Consider the following 20,486-nt stretch of genomic DNA (forward strand, 5'->3'; position numbering starts at 1 on the left):
GCGGGACTGGGGGAGGCGTGTGCAGGAGGCGCGGCGGCGCCGAAGGCGGGAGGTGAGACCGAGCGCGGCGAGAGGAGTCGGAGCTTGGGAAGGGCGTCCCGGGAGGGGAGGCGGTTGCCAGCCGATTGGCCGAGAGGGTCGGGAGGGTTTAAATGGCCCTAAGTTACGGCTCTTTTGCTCCCTAGGTTTTCTGACTTCCTGTGTGCGGGCAGCGCTCGCCGCCCCGCCCCCGGGAGGGAGGGTGTCTCCGTTTGCGTGTGCGTGTATGTGTGTGTGTGTAAGTGTAAATGGCCAGCCTGGAGCTGCCCTCCCTGGAGGGCCTCCCACCGCTCTGTTTGCTGGCTTCCTAACTGCTGTAGGGTAGGTGATTCTCTGCCCACCTGGGGCGCTCACCTGGGTCCTCCCACCTGGGTCCTCCCCTAGGAGCGTTGACCTTAACACGGGGCGCGCACTTGTCCGCAGTCTTAAGAGGTGCCCCACCCCTAATCGATAGGCTTTTGCTACCCTCCCGCTCTGCTTGGAGGAATCTCCTCAAAGTCCTTGAATTTAAACAACAACAACAAAACCCTCTTTACAAGGCTGCTGCCCTCTTGCCACCCCGGGGTAGTTGCTGGTCTTCCTAGAATGGGTGTCTTTACGTGTTGTGTCTTAACTTACTGCAGACCCTCTGACAAGAAATGGCCACACGTTCGTCGTTAGAGAAAAGGGCACGGCCTTGGGTTTTAGAAGCGTGTTATGTTTTCCTTTTGCTTGCAGCAGCAGTTTAAAATGCGTTTGCAAAGGCGAAAGCGGGGTATTTAAAGTATACCGTCATTGAAAGTTCTAATGTCATTTCAAGTGAGGTTTATTATGGGTAAAAAAGCTTTCAACACGGATACACAATTGGTTTTGTCTTACTTTATGGTTAATGATGACATGCGGAAGTAGCTTTTATTGACTAGGCACACATTCCTAAAAGGCAGGTCATGTGGAGGAAAGGAATATTGAACTAAGAGTTACTCAGGTTCTTATTTAGATCTGCTACCCAAGTTGTTAAGGTGAGACCTTAGAAGACTCAGAATGTTGCAATAAAAATATTGTTAAAAAGTATTTAGTCCCTGGTACTGCCTCTTTCCTACTTAAAAAGTGGAGAAATGGTGACCTAGAGATGTATTTATTTGTCCATATCCAGTTTTTTAACCTGCTCCCTAAAAGGGTGTATTACAGAAACGGACATCCCTGCTCCTCCTCTCGTCGTCTGAGCACCCAGTCTGGCTGCTGGTGCAATATTTGTCTCTTTGTTTTTAAAATTCCCTTGGAAACTTTTTGGAGCAAGGATCTGAAAGCCCAAAGCAGTACCAAAGAGTAGTCAGAGAAGGCATAACCCTGATCTGTGCCACCTGAAGAGCAAGCCAAGCTAGCTCTATGTTCCGCTGCTCTAGAGGTGTTTCTTTGTTGGGGGGAAATAAGGAAATAAAGCGTTAATATGACAGATTATATGTGTATGTTTATGTATAAGCCCTGGGGTAGACTTTTGTTCTATCAATAGAAGCTGAAGATTGCTCATTGATTCTTAATGTTATGCCACCTGTGTAGATTAGTTGTGTTTATATAATCAATACTATATGTATTTTTAGGTTTTAAAATTTACTGTACCACTTGTGATGCAAAGATGAATGTATGTAAGTGCTGTAGAAAAACAGTATTTTATTTGTAGTTAATCATTTGGCTTCTGTTTCATTAATTTGAAAATATTTGCTCAGTGCTTTTTAAAAGTAGGCTGAAGCTTTATAGATTTAAGTACTTTAAGTTATGCAAGTGACATTGCTGAGCATAATAAGGGTCATGATTTCAAAGTGACTAAAAGTGAATAGTGGTAATCTGTAGTCGGTTAAACAGTAGCACTTATGTGAGAAAATGAACGTTTTGTGATAAATAGTTGGAGACAAAATTAAGATTTTTATCATACTCTATTTAACAATTTTAGTTATAATTGTGAATATTCACTGTTTTTAAAAGGTATCATGATACCTTTTCATGATATCACATAGCATCATTATACTTAGAATAATTCTTACTTGAGGACTCATTGGGCCACCATCTGTGTCTCTTCTTTTTCTGGGACAAGGTATTGAACCCAGGGGAGCTTAACCACTGAGCCACATCCCCAGCCATTTTTATTTTTGAGATGGGGTCTTGCTAAGTTTTTGAAGGTGGCTTTGAACTTGTGATCCTCCTGTCTCAGCATTCTGAACTGCTGGGATTACAGGTGCACCAGCCATTATTCTGTGCCCTTTTTTGAATTAACTGGTGTAATTGTGCCAGATCCTCATTTAGGGATGGCTTTACCATGATTCAGTCATTTTCATATGGCTTTGATTGACTTAATATCCTGAAGTTTCATTTTGTAGTTGACTTATGTTTGAACAGAACTGCCAAATGCTTGAAGCCTTTATCCCCTGTTGATAATGGGTTTTATTAAGCTTTAATTTATATGGGAATCTCCTTAACTTCTAATGTCTTGAAATCATATGGATGCTATTCTTCTGCCCTGACCACATATACAGTGTATCTCATAGAAACATAATGCCAGCCACGATGTAATTTTAAAGTTTCTAGTACTCATATTCTAAAAAGTAAACAAGTAAAAAAAAAAACAAGTAAAATCAATTAATCATTTAATTTAACTTAATTAGTATATCTGAAATAGTTTAACATGTAATCAGTATGGAAATTACATGGTTTTTGGATGAAGTATTTGAGATCTCATGTATTTTACACTTATAGTACAACTCAGTTTACACTATTCAGATTTCAAGTTTTCAATAGCCACTTTGGCTAGTAGCAGTAGTATCAGTTTTGGAGTCTAAAATCTAGACCAATGTAATTCTAGTTGTATTTTCAGATTGGCCCCATTAGCAACCCTTGGGAACTTATTAAATATGTAAATTTCAGGGCTTTGCCTCATACCTGCTGTCTTTAGAATATCTAAGGTTGGGACCCAGTACTCCTAAGTTGAATCAAATCTCTTCAGGAAATTACTATAGAATGTGTCCTGGATGGGATCTTGGAAAAGAAAAAGGACAGAAGGGGAAAACTAAGGAAGTCTAAATAACTATATGGACATCATTAAGTGTTTGTTTCAATTCATTAAATGTGACCAATTTACCACACTAATACTGAAAACTTATAAAATACTATAGTAAGAGTTTTACACATATTTACTATTTTAATTCTCCCTATATATGGCATGTGCTACTAATAAGCTCCATTTTTGCATATGGAAAAACTGAGATTCAAAGAGATTAAATGACTTGTGTTAGGTCACACAGCTAATAAGAGATAGGGGATGTTCACAGTTTCTTAAGTGATCAGCATTATTTGTGAATATTTTTCTACTCTCACAACTTTTGCTTCCTTGAGTATGCAATTAATATGAATATACTGTGTCATGCTTTATAATTTACATAGTTCTTTTGTCTTTCCATTCTCAGAAGGATCTTGTGAGGTTTATATTATTTCTATTATTTTACCAATAAATAAAGTGTCCAGGGTCTGAGAACTGTTAAATGGCAAAGGGTAGATTTAAATTTCAAGACTCTGATTTTGAGTTCTGTGTTCTTTTTTCTCATACCACAACAATTTAGGATATGAGATTATATTGGTGCCTATGAAAGTTGGCTGAAAATTATCCGTATTTTGCTATATATTATTGAATTTAAGAATTCTAGTTTTATTGAGGTATAATTTTCATACCTTAAAATATACTAACACCAAACAAAAAGAGGCAATGAACAGATACATATGACAAAGGTAGATACATCTCTAAAGCATTATTCAGAGTGAAACAGTCCTGACAGAGAAGGCTACATACTGTATAATTTGTATTTTCTACTAGTGCAACTTTTGCTTCCTTGAGTAAGCAGTGATTAAAGTGATACTCTTTATCATGTTTTATAATTTACTTTGTACTTTTTTAACATTTCCCTGTGTCCTCACAAGAATCCTTTGAAATTTGTATTGCTATTTTACAGAGGGATGTATCGGTTTGTTCATTCACTGGTTGGTAGGCCTTTGAGTTGTTTTCAGTTTGTGACTACTATGAATATTCATGTAAGGTCTTTGTGTGGACTTAAATTTCCATCTCTTGGGTAAATACCCTGAAGAAGGATTGCTGGGTCATATAGTAAGTGTGTTTAACTTTATTAGAAACTGCCAAATTGTTTTGCAGAATGAAAGTACCATTTTGCATTTCTAACAGCGATGAATGTGAATTCCATTTACTGGTATTCTTACAATTTTTTTTCTATCTAATATATTTTAAAGCCATTTTGGTAATTGAGTACTGATATTTATTTGGTTGTTTAAATCTGCATTATTTGCCCCCGCTCTCGCCCCCATTAGGGATTGAACCCAGGGGCTACCCTTAAGACAGGATCTCTTTAAGTTGCTTAAACTTGCCATCCTCTTGTCACAGCCTCCTGAGTCACTGGGATTATAGGCATGTGCCTCCGTTATTAGAGTTTTTTTGAGATTTAATTGCTGCATAATAAACTGAACATAGTTAAGTGTACAGTTTGATGAATTTGGTCATTTATGTACTTGTGAAACTGCTGTGATTTAGATATGGTTTGAGTGTGGCCTTCAAGAGTTAATGTGTTGGGAGCTTGATCCTCAGTGTGGCGGTGTTGGAAGGTGATGTGGAACATTTAAGAGTAGGTCCTACAGGGAAATAATTGATATTGAGGGTGATGCCTTCAGAAGAAATTGATGTAATTCTTGTGGAACCTGATTCTTGAGAGAGGTTTGTTATAAAAGAGAAAGTCTGGCCCTTTCTGGGTCCTGCTTTGGCTTCCTGTATTGTGTGAGATCTTTCCTTCTCACATGTGCTTGTGTAGTTGTGCTGCCATCTGTTCTGAGATCCTCACCAAAGCCTAGCCAATGTCCACACCATGACCTTGAACCTTCAAACTATGAGCTAAATGAGTGACTTCATAAGAAAGTTATTTTGTTATGGCCTCAGTTATTTTGTTATAGTAATGGAAAACTGGCTAGTACAAAAATTATCACCATCACCATTATCGACATAATTAATCTATTATCCAACCCTCTCATTTCCTTGACCACCTTTTTTTTTTTTTTTTTTATGGTGGTGGTGGTACTAAGGATCGAAGTACTAGGTCCTTCCACATGCTAAGCAAGTGCCCAGCCTCTGAATCACATCTTCAGTCCTTTTAACTTTAAGGCAGCATTACCCAGTTGTGGTCCTCCTTGCCCCAGCTTCCCTAGGTGCTGGGATTATAGATGTGTGTCACAATCCCTGGCTTAGTGGTAGCTTTTTTTTTTTTTTTTTTTTAAAATTATATTTTTTAGTTGTAGATGGACACAATATCTTCTATTTTATTTTTATGTTGGTGTTGAGGTATCGAACCTGGGGCCTCACATATGCTTTTTCCCTTTTGTTGAANTTCAGTCCTTTTAACTTTAAGGCAGCATTACCCAGTTGTGGTCCTCCTTGCCCCAGCTTCCCTAGGTGCTGGGATTATTAGATGTGTGTCATCAATCCCTGGCTTATGTGGTAGCGTTTTTTTTTTTTTTTTTAAATATATTTTTTAGTTGTAGATGGACACAATATCTCTATTTATTTTTATGTGGTGTTGAGGATCGAACCTGGGGCCTCACATATGCTTTTTCCCTTTGTTGAAGATTAATTGAACAAGTGCACCAGCCTATTTCTGGATTTTCTATTTTGTTTTGTTTTACTTATGTGTATGTTTTTATGCCAATTTCATATTATCTTGATTACTGTAGCCTTATAATAATTCTTGGTATTAGGTAGCTTTCTAACTTTGTTACTGTTTTTAAAAGTTGTTTTGGTTATCCTAGACTATTTGCTTTTCTCTGTAAATTTTTGGATCACTTTGTCAATTAAAAAAAAAATTGATGTTGAATTGAATTGCAATGAATTTATAAGTGGATTGTGGGAGAATTGAAAGCAACATTGGGGCTGTTGATCCATGATCACAATAAATCTTTTTATTTATAGATCTTTTAAAATTTCAGTGTTTTACAGTTTTTACTATATAGTTTTTGAGCATCTTTTACCTTTTTATTCCATGCTGTTGTTGTTTGATATTTTAAAATTTCAATTTCTGATTTTTGTGTCAAGTCTGAATTATCATATGGATTTTTCTAGCCTCCTTCCCTTATTTTTTTTTTTTTTTTAGAGAAAGAGAGAAATTTTTTAATATTTATTTTTAGTTTTCGGCGGACACAACATCTTTGTTTGTATGTAGTGCTGAGGATCAAACCTGGGCCTAACGCATGCCAGGCTAGTGCGCTACCTCTTGAGCCACATCCCCAGCCCCGCCTCCTTCCCTTATTGATTTGTTAAACTTCCATTCATTGAGAAACCTGGTTCTTGCCCTGGTCCATTGGATTGTTTAATTCATGTATGACAGTACAGTACTGTACATGTACAACAGCTGTACCACTGAGTTATGTCCCCAGTCCTTTTTTAAAGTTTTTTTTTAATTGTTTTTTTTTTTTTTTTTAAGACAGGATCTCCCTAACTTCCTGAGTCTGGCCTCAAATTTGTGATTCTTCTGCTTCAGCCTCTTGAGTCACTTATAGGCGTGTACCACCATGCCCAGGTTCAGCTTTTTTTTTTTTTTTTTTTGAGGGGGTGGTGCTGGAGATTGAACCCAGGTCCTCATGCTTTCTAGGCAAGCATTCTACCACTGAGCCAGCCACATTACCAGTCCACAGGTTCAGCATTTTTGACTTGTACGCTCAGGAGAACAAGCATAACTTTTAGATAGTTCCTTTTGTTCTTTTCTTACAGACTACTTATTTGCAAGGAAAACTTTGGTCACTATTTTACGCCACTCCTTTGAGGTTATTTCTTGTGTTAGTAACACAGTTAAACTCTTGTAACATCTGTCTGCCATCCAGGACTCCTCCCTTCCACAATGATTTAATATTTGGATATGATAAAGTTCATATTTGTGTTGTAAAGAGCAATGGATTTGATAAGGACATAATGTTATAAATCTGCCATTACAGCATATGCAAAACAGGTTTATTGATCTGAAATATTTTCACCTATGGAATCCATTCTTTCTTCCCACCCTTTGCAATCACTGTCTCTGGAATGCCATAAATTGAAATCACTTTGTGGCATTTTCAGACTGGCTTGCTTTTACTAGTGCTCTTGCATGCTCACATGCTCTTTTGTGTGTGTATGTGTGTGTGTGTGTTTGTGTGTATTTGCATACATATGTAGAGAAAGTGGGAGAAGTGATCCATTGTGTAGCTTTTGGTGGGGGGCTGTACTAGGGATAGAACCCAGGGGCACTTAACCACTCTGCCACATCCCCAGCCCTTTTTAAATTTTATTTTGAGTCAGGATTTCATTAAGTTGCTTAGGTCTTCACTAAATTGCTGAGGCTGGCTTTGAACTCGCTTTTTGCCTCAACGTCCCAAGCCATTGTGATTCTCCTGTATCCTACCTAGCATCTGCAAGTGTGTGCCACCACACCTGTGTTTTTTGGTGGTTGTTTAGCTCATTGCCTTTTTTTTTTTTTTTTTTTTTTTNTGCGTAAAACAGAAAATAGAAAACCTCTTCTGACAAGAGGGCAAAATACCTTCCCCACAGAGGATCCACATGCTCTCGGTGGAGGTGAAGGAGCTGGGGATCACTCTGCAGGTCACCTCCACCCCAAAGCCCTAGGTTCTTGGAATCAAATCCACTGAACAAGAACCTTCCTTCATGTAAACTGCCTTTTCTCCAAAAAGTAAAATAAAAACACAAGCAAACAAAACAAAACAAAACTCAAAAGAAAAAGAATCAGACCAAGCTTTGACCCCTTGTCCATCACTTGTGTCCCAGCGTCATGCTAGGGAGACTGGGTCTGCTGTTACTCACACTGGTTCATTACTATGAGGCCTCCAGCATGTCGTGCTCCCAACACAGCTCCCTCAACACAGCAAACACCACATAACACATACACTCACCCAAACAAAAGGCAGCATCAACTTAAGGATCTCTGCTAACCTAGCATACTTGAACCCTTTTTTCTGACATATTTACAAAATATCTGCACTCTGTACTGCTATGGAAGCATTACAAATGTTGCATTAGATTCCTCTTCTTGAGGTAGTTCAAAGTCTTGAGATAGCAAATTTACGTATTTTTCTGTACTACCATGGATGTGTAGTAATCATAAAAGACCAAAAACCAAATTCCTTCTCCCCTCATTCTAGGAGTACTTTAATTTTCCCCCTCGGATCATAGCAAACTAACAACTGGGGGGGAAAAAACTATATATAAACTACATAAAATTTTAAAAACATAGCTCATTGCCTTTTATAACTGAATGATATTCCATTGTATGGATCTCTCACAGTTTATTTGTGATCCTGTTGAAGGATATCTTGGTTGCTTTCCATCTTTGGTAATTATGAATTAAGCTGTATAAATATTGGCATGCAGGGTTTTTTTGTGGACATAAATTTTTAACTTGTTTGAGTAATTCTGCATTCCTTCTATAAGTGAATGAGAGTTCTTGGTTTTCTACATTCTTGCCAGTGTTTGATATTGTCAGTTTGTTGAGTTTTAGCCATTCTAACAGGTGTGAGGTGATACCTCATTGCTTTAGTTTGCAGTTTCATAATGATATTGAATATGTTTCATGTGCTTAGTTGCTGTCTGCATATTTTATTTGGTGACATTTTCTTTTAGATCTTTAAAGCCTGCCACCCACCCACCCCCAACTGGGAATTGAACCCATGGCCACTCTCCTACTGATCTATATCCCCAGCTCTTTTTGAGATCAGGGTCTTGCTGAGTTGCTGAGAAGGCTTCAAACTGGAGATCCTACTGCCCCAGCTTCCCAAGTTGCTGGGATTACAGGTGTGTGCCACTGTGCCTGGCTTAAAACACTATTTTCTTATAACTCCCATTACAATTTATTTATCTAATTATTTAAATATTATTTTTTATTTGGCATAAATTAAATATATTTATGGGGTACCACTTGGTTTTGATATACTTTGCAAAATGTTCAAATCAGTGTAAGCATAGTTACCTACTCAAATGTTTATCATTCTTTGTGGTGACAACATTTGAAATCCTTTCTCATGATTTTTTTTTTAATTATACATATTACTATTATCTGTAGTCACCCTGTTGTGCAATAGCAAACCAGAACTCACTTCTCCCATTTAACTGTAATTGACTATCCATTGACCATGTATCCCTAGCTCTTCCTCTGCTGTGTCCTACCCAGCATCTGGTAACCGCTCTTCTACTCTCAACTTCTACAAGATCAGTGTTTTTAGACTCCACATAATTGAGATTATGGCATATTTGTTTTTCTGTGCTTGACTTATTTCACTTAAAATAATGTCCTCCATGTTGTCACCAATAACAGGATTGTATTCTTGTTTATGGTTGAATAGTCTTCCAGTGGGCATATAACCACATTTCCTTTTATTCACTCATCAGTTGATGGACTTTTTGGTTGATTGTATTTCTTGGCTATATTGTAAATAGTCCTGCAAGAAAGATGGGATTGCAGCTGTTTCTTTGACATAGGGATTCAAAGAAATTTTCAATTTTAATAAATTTCAACTTAATTTTTCTTTTTATGGATTGTGAATTTGGTATTCGAAAAAATTCCCTGTGAAACCCCAGGCCATATTTTTTTTTTCCATTTTGAGTTGGAATATTGTCTGTGTTCTTAAAAGAATGCAAGAAAAAGTCATTGAGACCACCTTGTTCATAATGTTTAATGACACAAGTTTTTTTTTTAAAAATACTATATGCAGATTTCATTTTTGTTAAACCTGCTCACTTCTCTAAATGTTGCCTTTACTGTTTTGTCATTTTTGCTTTAGACTTAAATCTTGCCTTAAGTTTCCTTTACCAGTTTCCATTTGATTGCATCTTTACTACCTTCTAGCTGTCCAATTTTTTCTATATTCTTATTTTGCTCTTTCATTATGTTCAGACTGGATTATAATATTTTCATTTTCCTTTCTATGTTTTCCTTCCCTTCTTTAGATAGCTTATTTAAATTTAGATGAGAATTTTTAAAATTTGTGTATCTTTATTTTTAGCAGATATTAACAAAAATATGTATTAACAAAAAACTTTTTAAATACTTAATAGTGGCCTATGACTTCCTTTTTTTTTCTTGTTAAAATTTGTTCTAATTAGTTATACCTGACAGTAGAATGCATTTTGACACATCATATGTAAATGGAGTATAATTTTTCATTCTTCTGGTTGTACATGATGTAGAATCCACTGGTCCTGTAGTCCTATATGTACGTACAGTAATAATGTCAGATTTATTCTATCCTTTGTACCCTTGTACCCCTCCCTTCTCTCTCCCTTAATCCGAAGTAACTCTGTTCTCTACTAGCCTCCCCTGCTATTGTTAATTAACATCCGCATATCCCAGAAAACATTTAGCATTTGGTTTTTGAGGATTGGTATATTTCACTTAGCATGATATTCTCCAGCTCCATCCTTTTTCCTTCAAATGCTATAATTTCATTCTTCTTTAAGGCTGAGTAGTATTCCATTGTGAATATAAACCACATTTTCTTTATCCATTCATCTATTGAAGGACACCTAGATTGGTTCCATAGTTTAGTTGTTGTGAATTGAGATGCTATAAACATTGATGTGGCTGTATCACTATAATGTGCTGATTTTAAGTCCTTTGGGTATAAACCGAGGAGTAGGATAACTGGGTCAAATGGTGGTTCCATTCCAAGTTTTATGACTTCCTTTTTAAAGAAATTGGTATATTATAATTACACAACAGTGGGATTTATTGTAACATACAGGCACAAATGTAATTTGGTGTTTCATTATCCAGTACCTTGCTTTCTTTTTTTTTTTTTTTGTTGTTGTTACTAGGGATTGAACCCAGGGGTGCTTTACCACTGAGCCACATCCCCAGCTCTTTTTAAAAATATTTTATTTAGAGACAATGTCTCGCTAAATTTAAGGCCTTGCTAAGTTGCTAAGGCTGATTTAGAACTTGGAATCCTCCTGCCTCAGCCTCTGCAGCTGCTGGGATTACAGGTGTGTGCCACCATGCCTGGTTCTTTTATTTTGCATTTTGATAAAGGATATTATTAAGTTGCTTAGGGCCTCACTAAGTTGCTGAGGCTTGTTTAGAACTCATGATTTTGCCTCAGCCTCATGAGTTGCTGGCATTACAGGTATGTGCTTCTTTGCTCAGCTTTAGTACTTGATTTCTTGTTAAGTAACAATTAAAAAAATTGTTTGGTGTGCAACCACTGTTGGGGTCCCCTCTTGCCCTTGTAGAGTTCTGTTCCTATTCTTCACACTTGAATAAATCCTACTCCTTTCACTCTTATAAGAGGAGAAAATTATTTCGTGAAGTAATTTCTTCTTCTGGAATTTATATAAAATTGTTACTTTTTTTTATACTGATTAAATTTGAGTTTTTTCTATTCTCTTTATTTTTTTCTGTACTGGGAATTGAACCCTAGGCCTCTCACATGCTAGTGAAGTGTTCTACTACTTTGAGGTACACTCTTATCCTTTTTAAATTTTATTTTGAGATAGGTTCTGACTAAATTGTCCAGGCTGGCCTGGAATTTGCAATCCTCCTGCCTTCCCTTTCTAAATTGCTGGGATTATAGGCATTTGCCGTCTTGCCTGGTTAATTGATTCTTTAGAAGGTACCTGTTCTGGGATTATTATTTTACTTATTTTTGTTTGTTCTTGGAGTGCTGAAGATTGAACCCAGGACCCTGGGTATGCTAAGCAAGTACTCTACTATACATCCCCAATCCTGGATTACTAATTTTGAATAAGAACTTTAATTTTGGAGGACTTAATAATCAGTGATTAAGATTTTTTTGTACTGTGGATTGAAGCCAGGGGTGCTTAACCGCTGATACACATCCCCATCCATTTTTATTTTGAGATAGGGTCTCACTAAGTTTCTTTGGGCTTTGCTGTGTTGCTCAGGCTGCCTTTGAACCAGTGATTCTTTTGTCTCAGCCTCCCAAGCCACCACCTCACCCGACTAAGCTCTGGTATTTTTAAGTTTAATATCTATATATTTGAGGTATACTGATATTTTATTGTTCATGGTATTAAAATTGCTGAGTAGGTTGTAGATATCTGGATTGGTCTTAAATTGTAAACTTGTTAATTTTGGATACTTATCGGTATCTTAAGATTTTGTTTACTTGTTTGCTTTTTTATTGGAAATACCTAGAGTAGTTGGCTAGAACGGATGCCCTTGGGGAGGAAGATAGCAGGAAGATAGCTTTTTCTGAGCTGTATAATTTATGGCAGCCTCCTTTTAGTTTACATGGGAAAGATGATTTTTTAAATGAGCAAATGGAAATAAAAGGCTATTAGTTTGTGAAATAGTATGACATAAAGTTCTGGTTCTGACTTGGGGGCCAAAGTAAGAGATGGAAGCAGGTATGTGTCTCTTTCTGTTCTTGTTGAAACATGGGGATGAAGTGATTGGAGTAAGGGTAGAAGAAGACTTTAAAGAATCATGGAAAACACGTGTGGATATTTTTGAAATTGCTAAGCAAAGTAGGTGGGTGTACTGGGCAATAGATATGCAAAAACTGTGTATATTGGTGATTGCCTACTCAGTTGAAAGCTTGTGGGATGAATATGGATGGAGGAGTATAATGATATAATTATAGCATAGATTTCAATTAGAGGAGTGTCCTGATCAGAGAGCCTTATAGTTGAATAAGCCAGATCCTACCAAAATACTTGAGAGAATAAGATACTAGAATAAACAATATTCAACCTCATTTAGAGAGGAGAATTCACATGTTCCAGAAATAGAGAAAGAAGCAATCAACCCAATATTAAAATTACAAGTCTTGTTTTAATAGAGCTTATTTTCAAAAATAAAAATAGAATATTCACACATTTGCAGATAGTTTTCACTTAGATCTAATTTTTAAAGCTATTCCATAATTTTAATTTTCTTTTAATCCATAATTTATAATAAACCTTTTCATTTTATTCAACTTATTCTAGATGTAAGATTGTAATACCTAATTCCTGCTATGTGGCTTTCTAGATATTTATAAATTCTTTTTTTTTTTTTTTCCCCCACCTCTCAGCACTTGGGATTGAACCTGGAGCCTCATGCCTGCTAGGCAGCTACTCTGCCTCTGAGCTATATCCCTAGGCCTAGACACTAATAATTTTAGTGGTTTCTCTTAGGGTTTTTCGCCTTCATTCTTCACTCCTCATCCCGGCTTTATCTTATAACCTGTATAGCTCTTGTTTTTCTGCTCATTGTGTCCAGTCTGGCCCATTTGATCTGCCTTGGTATTTAACTACCTTTCTATACAGATATTTTTTATTATTGTTGTTGTTTGGAGTACTGGGGATTGAACCAGGGGCACTTAACCTCTGATCCACATCCCCAGGCCCATTTTATTTTGAGACATGGTCTCACCAAATTGCTTAGGGCCTCACTAAGTTGCTGAGGCTGGCTTTGAACTTGTGATCCTTCTGCCTCCAAATCCCAAGCTTGTGGGATTACAGGCGTGGGCTACCATGGCGCTGGCTATAGATGTCTTTTAACATCTACAGATGTCTCCTTTGCCCTCCATTTCTCTTTGCTTTAACTAAAAGTGTGGATTGAATATCCCATGTTGAACATAGTGGAACTTCCTTATTGTTCTCTCTAACTCCTCTTTCATACTTATCTTTGTAGGCATTATGAAAGAGATAAAGCCTGACAGTGAATGAGCTTAAATTATCCTGGTGGGCTGGGGAAGTGGCACACACCTGAAATCCCAGGGATTTAATGGGATCATCATTGTGTATATTGGTCTTTTTTTGACTGAAATGTCATTATGCAGTGCATAGCTATAGTTCAGTGTACAGTTTCAAAAAGTTGTAACGAAAAATTTATGTCTCATTTTCTGGATTTATTTTCTAAAATTTGCTCAGGTGAAAATGCTTTTGTCAAGAATACAACATAGGTAACATTGTGTATGTTTTATCCTCTCATATTAGGAAGAATATATCATTAGATTGTCCCACTATTGGTATTGCTAAGTTTGATCATTTGGTTAAGTTCAGAACTCTTTATTGTAAAAGTCAGTTTCCATATTTTATAACTTGGAAGAAATGCGGGGGGGGGGGTATTAGGATTCCCAATAATTTTATTGAGAATTTAATTGGCATTCTAAGTATTGAACCCAGGATCTGGTGCACTCAAGGCAAGTGCTCTAGCACTGAGCCACACCCCCAGCCCTTCCAATAGCTTTTAACATAAATTTTTATTCTATTTGCCCACTCAGTACCATAAACTTTAAAATCTGTCTGTCCTAACAATTTACCAGAGCTGTTTCTTATATAATTAGAAGTTTAAAAGATTTTTCTCATCTGCCGGAATGAAACTAAGGGACGGAAATGAAGTTGTAACAATGGAAGTAAAGCAGGAGAGGCCAGTGGTATAGCAGACCTCAATGGCTCTTAGTGATTATATTTGCATGATTGGAAGGTGTGCTGAACACAATCACGAAATATAAAATTGTCCTTTGTTCCTCATAGCCATTATAAATAAGCTGTTTTAAAACTTTGAGCTAATGCTTTGCCTTCTTTAAGGAATCTTGGTTAGAGTTAATATACTTTTTTATTTTGTAGGTTTAAATGTAATGGTGGATATTTATATCTCCTTTTAAGGTAAGTTTCTTATTTTATTTTTTTTGAAACTACAGTATTGTTTTATATTTGGTACTCTAGTAGCTTGTCTAGAATTTTACTTGCTGAAATTCTATTTGTAATTATTTACCACCTGAGCTCAGGTGGTAAATAATTACTAATAGAATTCAGTAATTATTAAATTCAAATAATTAGAGAAGAATGTTATCCTCAGGATAATAGTCTTTTCTGTACATATGGTGTATAATATACCTAATACTTGAATGCTGAGAAAAATTGGTAGGTTCCTGGAATCTGGGGTTTATACATTTTTGGAACTCTGTTTGCTTTAGCATTGACATACTTGAGCTTTGGGTTGTGTGTGTTAGTTCCTTAGGGCTGTTGTAATAAAAATAGAGGTTGAATATCCCTTATTTGAAATGCTTGCAATCAAAAATGTTTCAGATTTTGGATTTTTTTAAAAAAATTGGAATATTTGCATTTACATAGTATCTTGGAGATGGGACTCAAGTCTAAATGTGAAAATCATTTACGTTTCAGGTATAGACTGACAGTAATTTCATATGATATTTTTAATATAGCTGCAGGTTGACTGTGACCTACCAAATGAGGGCAGGTGTGGATATTTTGGATATTTTTCCTTTTTTTTTTTTTTTTGTATCAGGGATTGAACTCAGGGGCACTCAACCACTGAGGTGACATCCCCAGCCCTATTTTGTATTTTATTTGAAAACAGAGTCTCACTGTGTTGCTTAGCACCTTGCCATTGCTGAGGCTGGCTTTGAACTTGAGAGCCTCCTGTCTCAGCCTCCCAATATTTTTCCATTTTTGTCTTCATGTTGGTACTCAGAAAGTTTCAGATTTGGGAGCATTTGGAATTTTTGGATTTGGTATGCTCCATTTGTACTACACACAGGATCACTTAACACAGCAGAAATTTATTCTCTTGAAGATCTGGAGGCTAGAAGTCCAAAACTCAATGTTGGCAGAGTTTATGCCCTCCACGGACTCTAGGGGAGACCTCCTTCCTTTCCCCTTCCCAGCTTATAGTGGTTCTTGGTTTTCACTTGTTTCTGCTCGGTCTTCACTTGGTCTTCTTTTCTCTGTTTCCAAATCTACTCCTTATTAAAGATACCAGTCATTGGGTTTGGGGGCCCACCTTAATCAACTATGACCCCAACTTAACTTTTATGTCTGCAGATACCCTATTTCCAAATAAGATTACATTTTCAGGTCCTGGGGTTAGAATTGTAATGTATCTTTTTGGAGTACACAGTTCATCTCATAACAGTTGGGAGTTGACATACTCAGGTTGTAGCAATATTGAGATGCTGTGCTAATTTTGAATCTTGAGCCCTATGGTTCTAGAGGTACCAAAATATTTTGGAATTGGAATGGAAATAAAAGTGAATGCTAGATTTCTCAAGACAATTTAGGGCTATTTCATTTCTTCTTTCTTTTTTTGTGGCACTGGGAATTAAACCCAGGGTTACATGCATGCTAGGAAGCACTCTACCACTAAGTTACACCACAGCCCTTTATTCTATTTTGATATAGGATCTCACCAAGACCAGGGTGGCCTCAGATTTTTCCTCCTCCTGCTTCAGCTGCTCAAGAGCTGGGCCATTTCTAACAGATTTTGAATTAGAGGAGCAAGTATATTTTTTAACGTTTATAAATAAAAAGTTTGGTTATCTGTTAACATTTGTGAGATTTGGTCTAAAAAGGATTGTGGCCCTGCTGAGTAGTGGTAAGAGGGAAACCAAGTAAATGGGTAGTTTCTTTTGGTTATCTGTTGTGTAAGTTTTGCCTAGTAATAGCAATATTTTTTTTAAAAATTTTATATTAGGAACATACACTTTTTAGATGTGTAACTTAAAACTTTTTAAAGCTTGCTAATAATGTTTTAAATCTTTCTGAAACTTAAGAAGTAAGATATTAAAGTGGGGTCATTGAAGTCCACTTACAAAAACTATCTTAGGTGTTGCATATAGTGAACCTAGCTCAGTATCTGGCCATTGACAGGTGCCCGAGACATAGTAGTTATTATTATTAGTGAGCCTTTCTAGGAAAGTGAAAGGTTTGAAGTAGCCACGCAAATTAGGAAAGTACTTTCCAACTCTTACTTTTGATAGTGTTGTGTTGGACTGATTAGTATGTTCCCTGTTCCAGTCATTAGTTTTAGTTTGGGTCATGAATTACTGAAAAACTTAGATTATAATTAAAATGAAAGTATTTTTAAAATTGTAGGATAATACATATTATGTATTGTTTCTTTTCTGGGGTTTGAGATTGGAAGGTAATGTTCTTTCAATTGGCCTGTATTATGTGATGTTTGTGAACAGATAGCAAATCCAGATTACATTAAATTTTTTCTTTGTTCTCTTCTTCCATTTAAGTAACATACTATATTAATGCAGCAAGTCCTAAAGCCATGATGTGGCATGCCATCCTTTTTGAGAGGTGAATAATATTGAATAAAAATGGCTGACAGAAGTGGGAAGATGGTTCCAGGACAAGTGTATATTGAAGTGGAATATGATTATGAATATGAAGCCAAGGACAGAAAGATTGTGATAAAACAAGGGGAGCGGTACATCTTGGTGAAAAAGACCAATGATGACTGGTGGCAAGTTAAACCAGATGAGAATTCCAAAGCCTTTTATGTGCCAGCCCAATATGTTAAGGAGGTCACCCGCAAAGCTCTAATGCCTCCTATTAAGCAGGCAGTTGGACTGCCAAATAATTCTATGAAAATGATGCAGAGTCTACATCTTCAGAGATCGACAGAAAATGTGAACAAATTGCCTGAGCTTTCAAGTTTTGGGAAGCCATCGTCGTCTGTTCAAGGAACAGGTCTTATTCGTGATGCCAATCAGAATTTTGGACCCAATTATAATCCAGGTCCAACTGTCAATCTAAGCCTGGACCTGACCCATAATAATGGAAAGTTTAACAGTGACTCACATTCTCCTAAAGTTTGTAGCCAGAACAGGACGCGCTTATTTGGTCACTTTCCTGGTCCAGAGTTCTTGGACATTGAGAAAACTAGCTTCTCCCAGGAACAGTCTTGTGATTCAGCAGGAGAAGGCTCGGAAAGAATCCATCAAGATTCTGAATCTGGAGATGAGCTTAGCAGCAGCTCCACTGAACAAATAAGGGTAAGATTTAGAATAGAATGGTGAAACACATGTCCCACTTTAATTAAAAATTAATTTTGTGGGTTTTTTAAATTTAAAGTCTTTGTATAAGCTTTAGGACTTTTTTGTTTTGCTTTATATTTTCAGAATATGTGGATTCTGTCTTGATATAAAGAGTTAGAAAATATTTCTGTCACCTTATGGTTTTCATAATTCTTTGCCTTTCAGGACTAGAACTACTTTAAATTTGGGAAAGTTATTTTTTTCTCTTTATTGCCTAAGGCAGAAGGGATTTACTTATTTTAGGCAGTGATGATATTTCTTTTTACCTTTTTCTTGTATCTGGAGATCAAACCCAGGACTTCACACATTCTGTGAAAGTGCTCTGCCACTGAGCTACATTCTGGCTTTTTGTTTTTCTATTTTGAGAAAAGGTCTTATTCAGTTATGCAGACTGGCCTTGAACTCGTGATCCTCCTGCCTTAGCTTCCACATAGCTGGGCTTTCAGGTGTGTGCCACCACACCTTGCTTGATGTTTCTTTTAATAGAAAAAGTTTTACTGTTTTCTTTCTCTGCTCATTTTGACTTGTTTCTAATAAATCTCAGACAATAATAGATACATGAGAAGATGTCACTGGAGTATTAACCACTAACTATTGCTCATTGAAACTTGTTTACTAACCTTAAATACCAAAAAATGTAGAGTGAAGGAACCTTTACTTCCACTCATATACTTTTGTGACTTAAGTATCTAAATATCTACTCTTGACTGCATGGAACTTAAGCCTACAAAAAATTTTATGTGTTGATTTCAGGGTTGATTTTTTCCCCCCTTACCTATTTTTGTTTTGCCACCAGGTGTATGCCAGTTTATTTCTCATGTGAAGTAAAGCCATTTTAAAAGCATATCAATGTGACTGGCCATGTGGCTTAGTGGCAGAATGCTTGCTCAGCATGTACAAAGCCCTGGGAGCAGTGGCACACACCTGTAATTCCCAGCTACTTGGGAGTTTGAAGCAAGAAGATCACAGGTTGGAGGCCAGTTTAAGCAACTTAGCAAGGCCTTATCTCAAAATTTAAAAAAATAAAAAGGTCTGGGATGTTCTTCAGTGGTAAAGTTACCTCTGGGTTCAGTCTGCAACACTACCTCCCTGCCCCCCAAATATGGGTGAAATTAAAACTTGGGTGCATTTAGGAAAGTCTAATTTTAAGTAAATTTAAAAATTATTAAGTTTGGGGATGAAGCTCAGTTGTAGGGTATTCATCAAGCTAAGTCAGTGTATGATTAGAAGGTTGCTTAGTTGTGGTCTCATTGTCATGGTAGTACATTCATTTTGTAGGTTGTAACTTTTCTTGTAATATTTTTGAATGAAATAGGAAAAGAGAACGTTCTCTAGAAAAACTTCAGGTGTTTGAGATCAGTTTATCATTGTGGGTCTCAGTAGACTTTCTTTCAATCTTCATGTGACACTCTGACATAGAATATATAGAGTTTCATGACGTTTTTCTATGCTAGCTCTTTATCAAGCTAGTGGGCTTTGGGAGATGCATGTTTTCTTTTCCAACCAGCTATCAGCATATTTCACCCATTGTATTTACGTGCATGAGCAATCCTGTGTTCTCTTCATTGTGGTCATCTTAAGTTCACTGCACTGGAGGTTCATGGTCCCAACTTCTACTTAGCCGCAGTACTGTTTGGAAGTGTACTACCAGATTTCTCTGACAACTTTCTTCCTAACTCTGAGACAGCTGGTTTAAACCTTTTCCATTTTCTTAATTTCATTGATTCATTTGCTTTTTCCTGTGCTCTTACTGATAACTTTGCCTTCTACTTCACAGCAAAAAATAAAAGCCTTGGTATCAGAACTCCTTCAACTTTGGTGAGCACATTTTGCATAGTAGTTAATAGTTTTGGCCTTAAATTTGAATCTGGTTCCATATCACTTGCCAGCCATGTGATAACCAGGAAAAATTACTATTATTTTTCTTTGTGGTGGTAGGTGTGAAATTCAGGGTCTCCCATATGTGAGGAAAAGTTACTTAACCTCCATGTGGCAATTAACTTCATCTTAAAATGGGGATCACAGAGTTGTTGAGTACATAGTAAATACATTAGGTATCTGCTGATGCTTAATAAATTTTATTATCTCTCGATTTCGGTGGATCAGTAAATCGGCAACGTAGCTGGGTGGATGCGAAGGCTTGGGGTCTCTCCTGGAGTTGCTCTAGTATTATACAGGCCTGACAGGGCTTGGGGGGCTGCTTCTGAAGATGATTCAGTCCAGTGGTTCTAGTTATGCCTCTTTATAGCTGCTTGAGTGTTGTGACTGACTTTACCCAGAGGAAACAATCAAGGAGAAGCTGTGCTTTTCTTATGTCTTCATCTTAGAAATCTTGCCGTCATATCCTATTGATTATGTAGTTTAGCCTCCTTCTCTGTTGGGGGAGACTCACAGAAATATGAATAACAGGATTCAATGATCATTGGAGGTCACTTTAAGAATTGTCTATCACAGTAAGTATCCGATAAAATATAGCTGCTATTTTGAGTATAGCTGTCTCTCTCCTTCCTTCCTTCCTTCCTTCCTTCCTTCCTTCCTCCCTCCCTCCCTCCCTTCCTTCCTTCCTCTCCCCCCTTGTCCTTCCCTCCCTCCCC

The 20,486-nt window shown here is 37.0% G+C and overlaps 1 protein-coding gene across 4 annotated transcripts in view; it reads left to right on the forward strand.

Moving 5' to 3' along the window:
• Positions 1 to 8,871: 8,871 nt before the first annotated feature.
• Arhgap12 (Rho GTPase activating protein 12) overlaps positions 8,872 to 20,486 on the forward strand; it is a 102,509-nt gene continuing 90,894 nt past the window's right edge. For all 4 annotated transcript variants that reach the window (XM_015483475.2, XM_048809098.1, XM_015483476.2 and 1 more), the window contains exons 1-3: positions 8,872 to 8,893; positions 14,672 to 14,710; positions 17,089 to 17,850. In XM_015483475.2, coding sequence (XP_015338961.1) covers positions 17,173 to 17,850 — 678 coding nt within the window. In that variant the 5' untranslated portion in view covers positions 8,872 to 8,893; positions 14,672 to 14,710; positions 17,089 to 17,172. The remainder of the gene's footprint in view (positions 8,894 to 14,671; positions 14,711 to 17,088; positions 17,851 to 20,486) is intronic.

The sequence above is a fragment of the Marmota marmota genome, unplaced genomic scaffold (genome assembly GCF_001458135.2).
Source record: "Marmota marmota marmota unplaced genomic scaffold, marMar, whole genome shotgun sequence".
Lineage (NCBI taxonomy): Eukaryota > Metazoa > Chordata > Mammalia > Rodentia > Sciuridae > Marmota > Marmota marmota.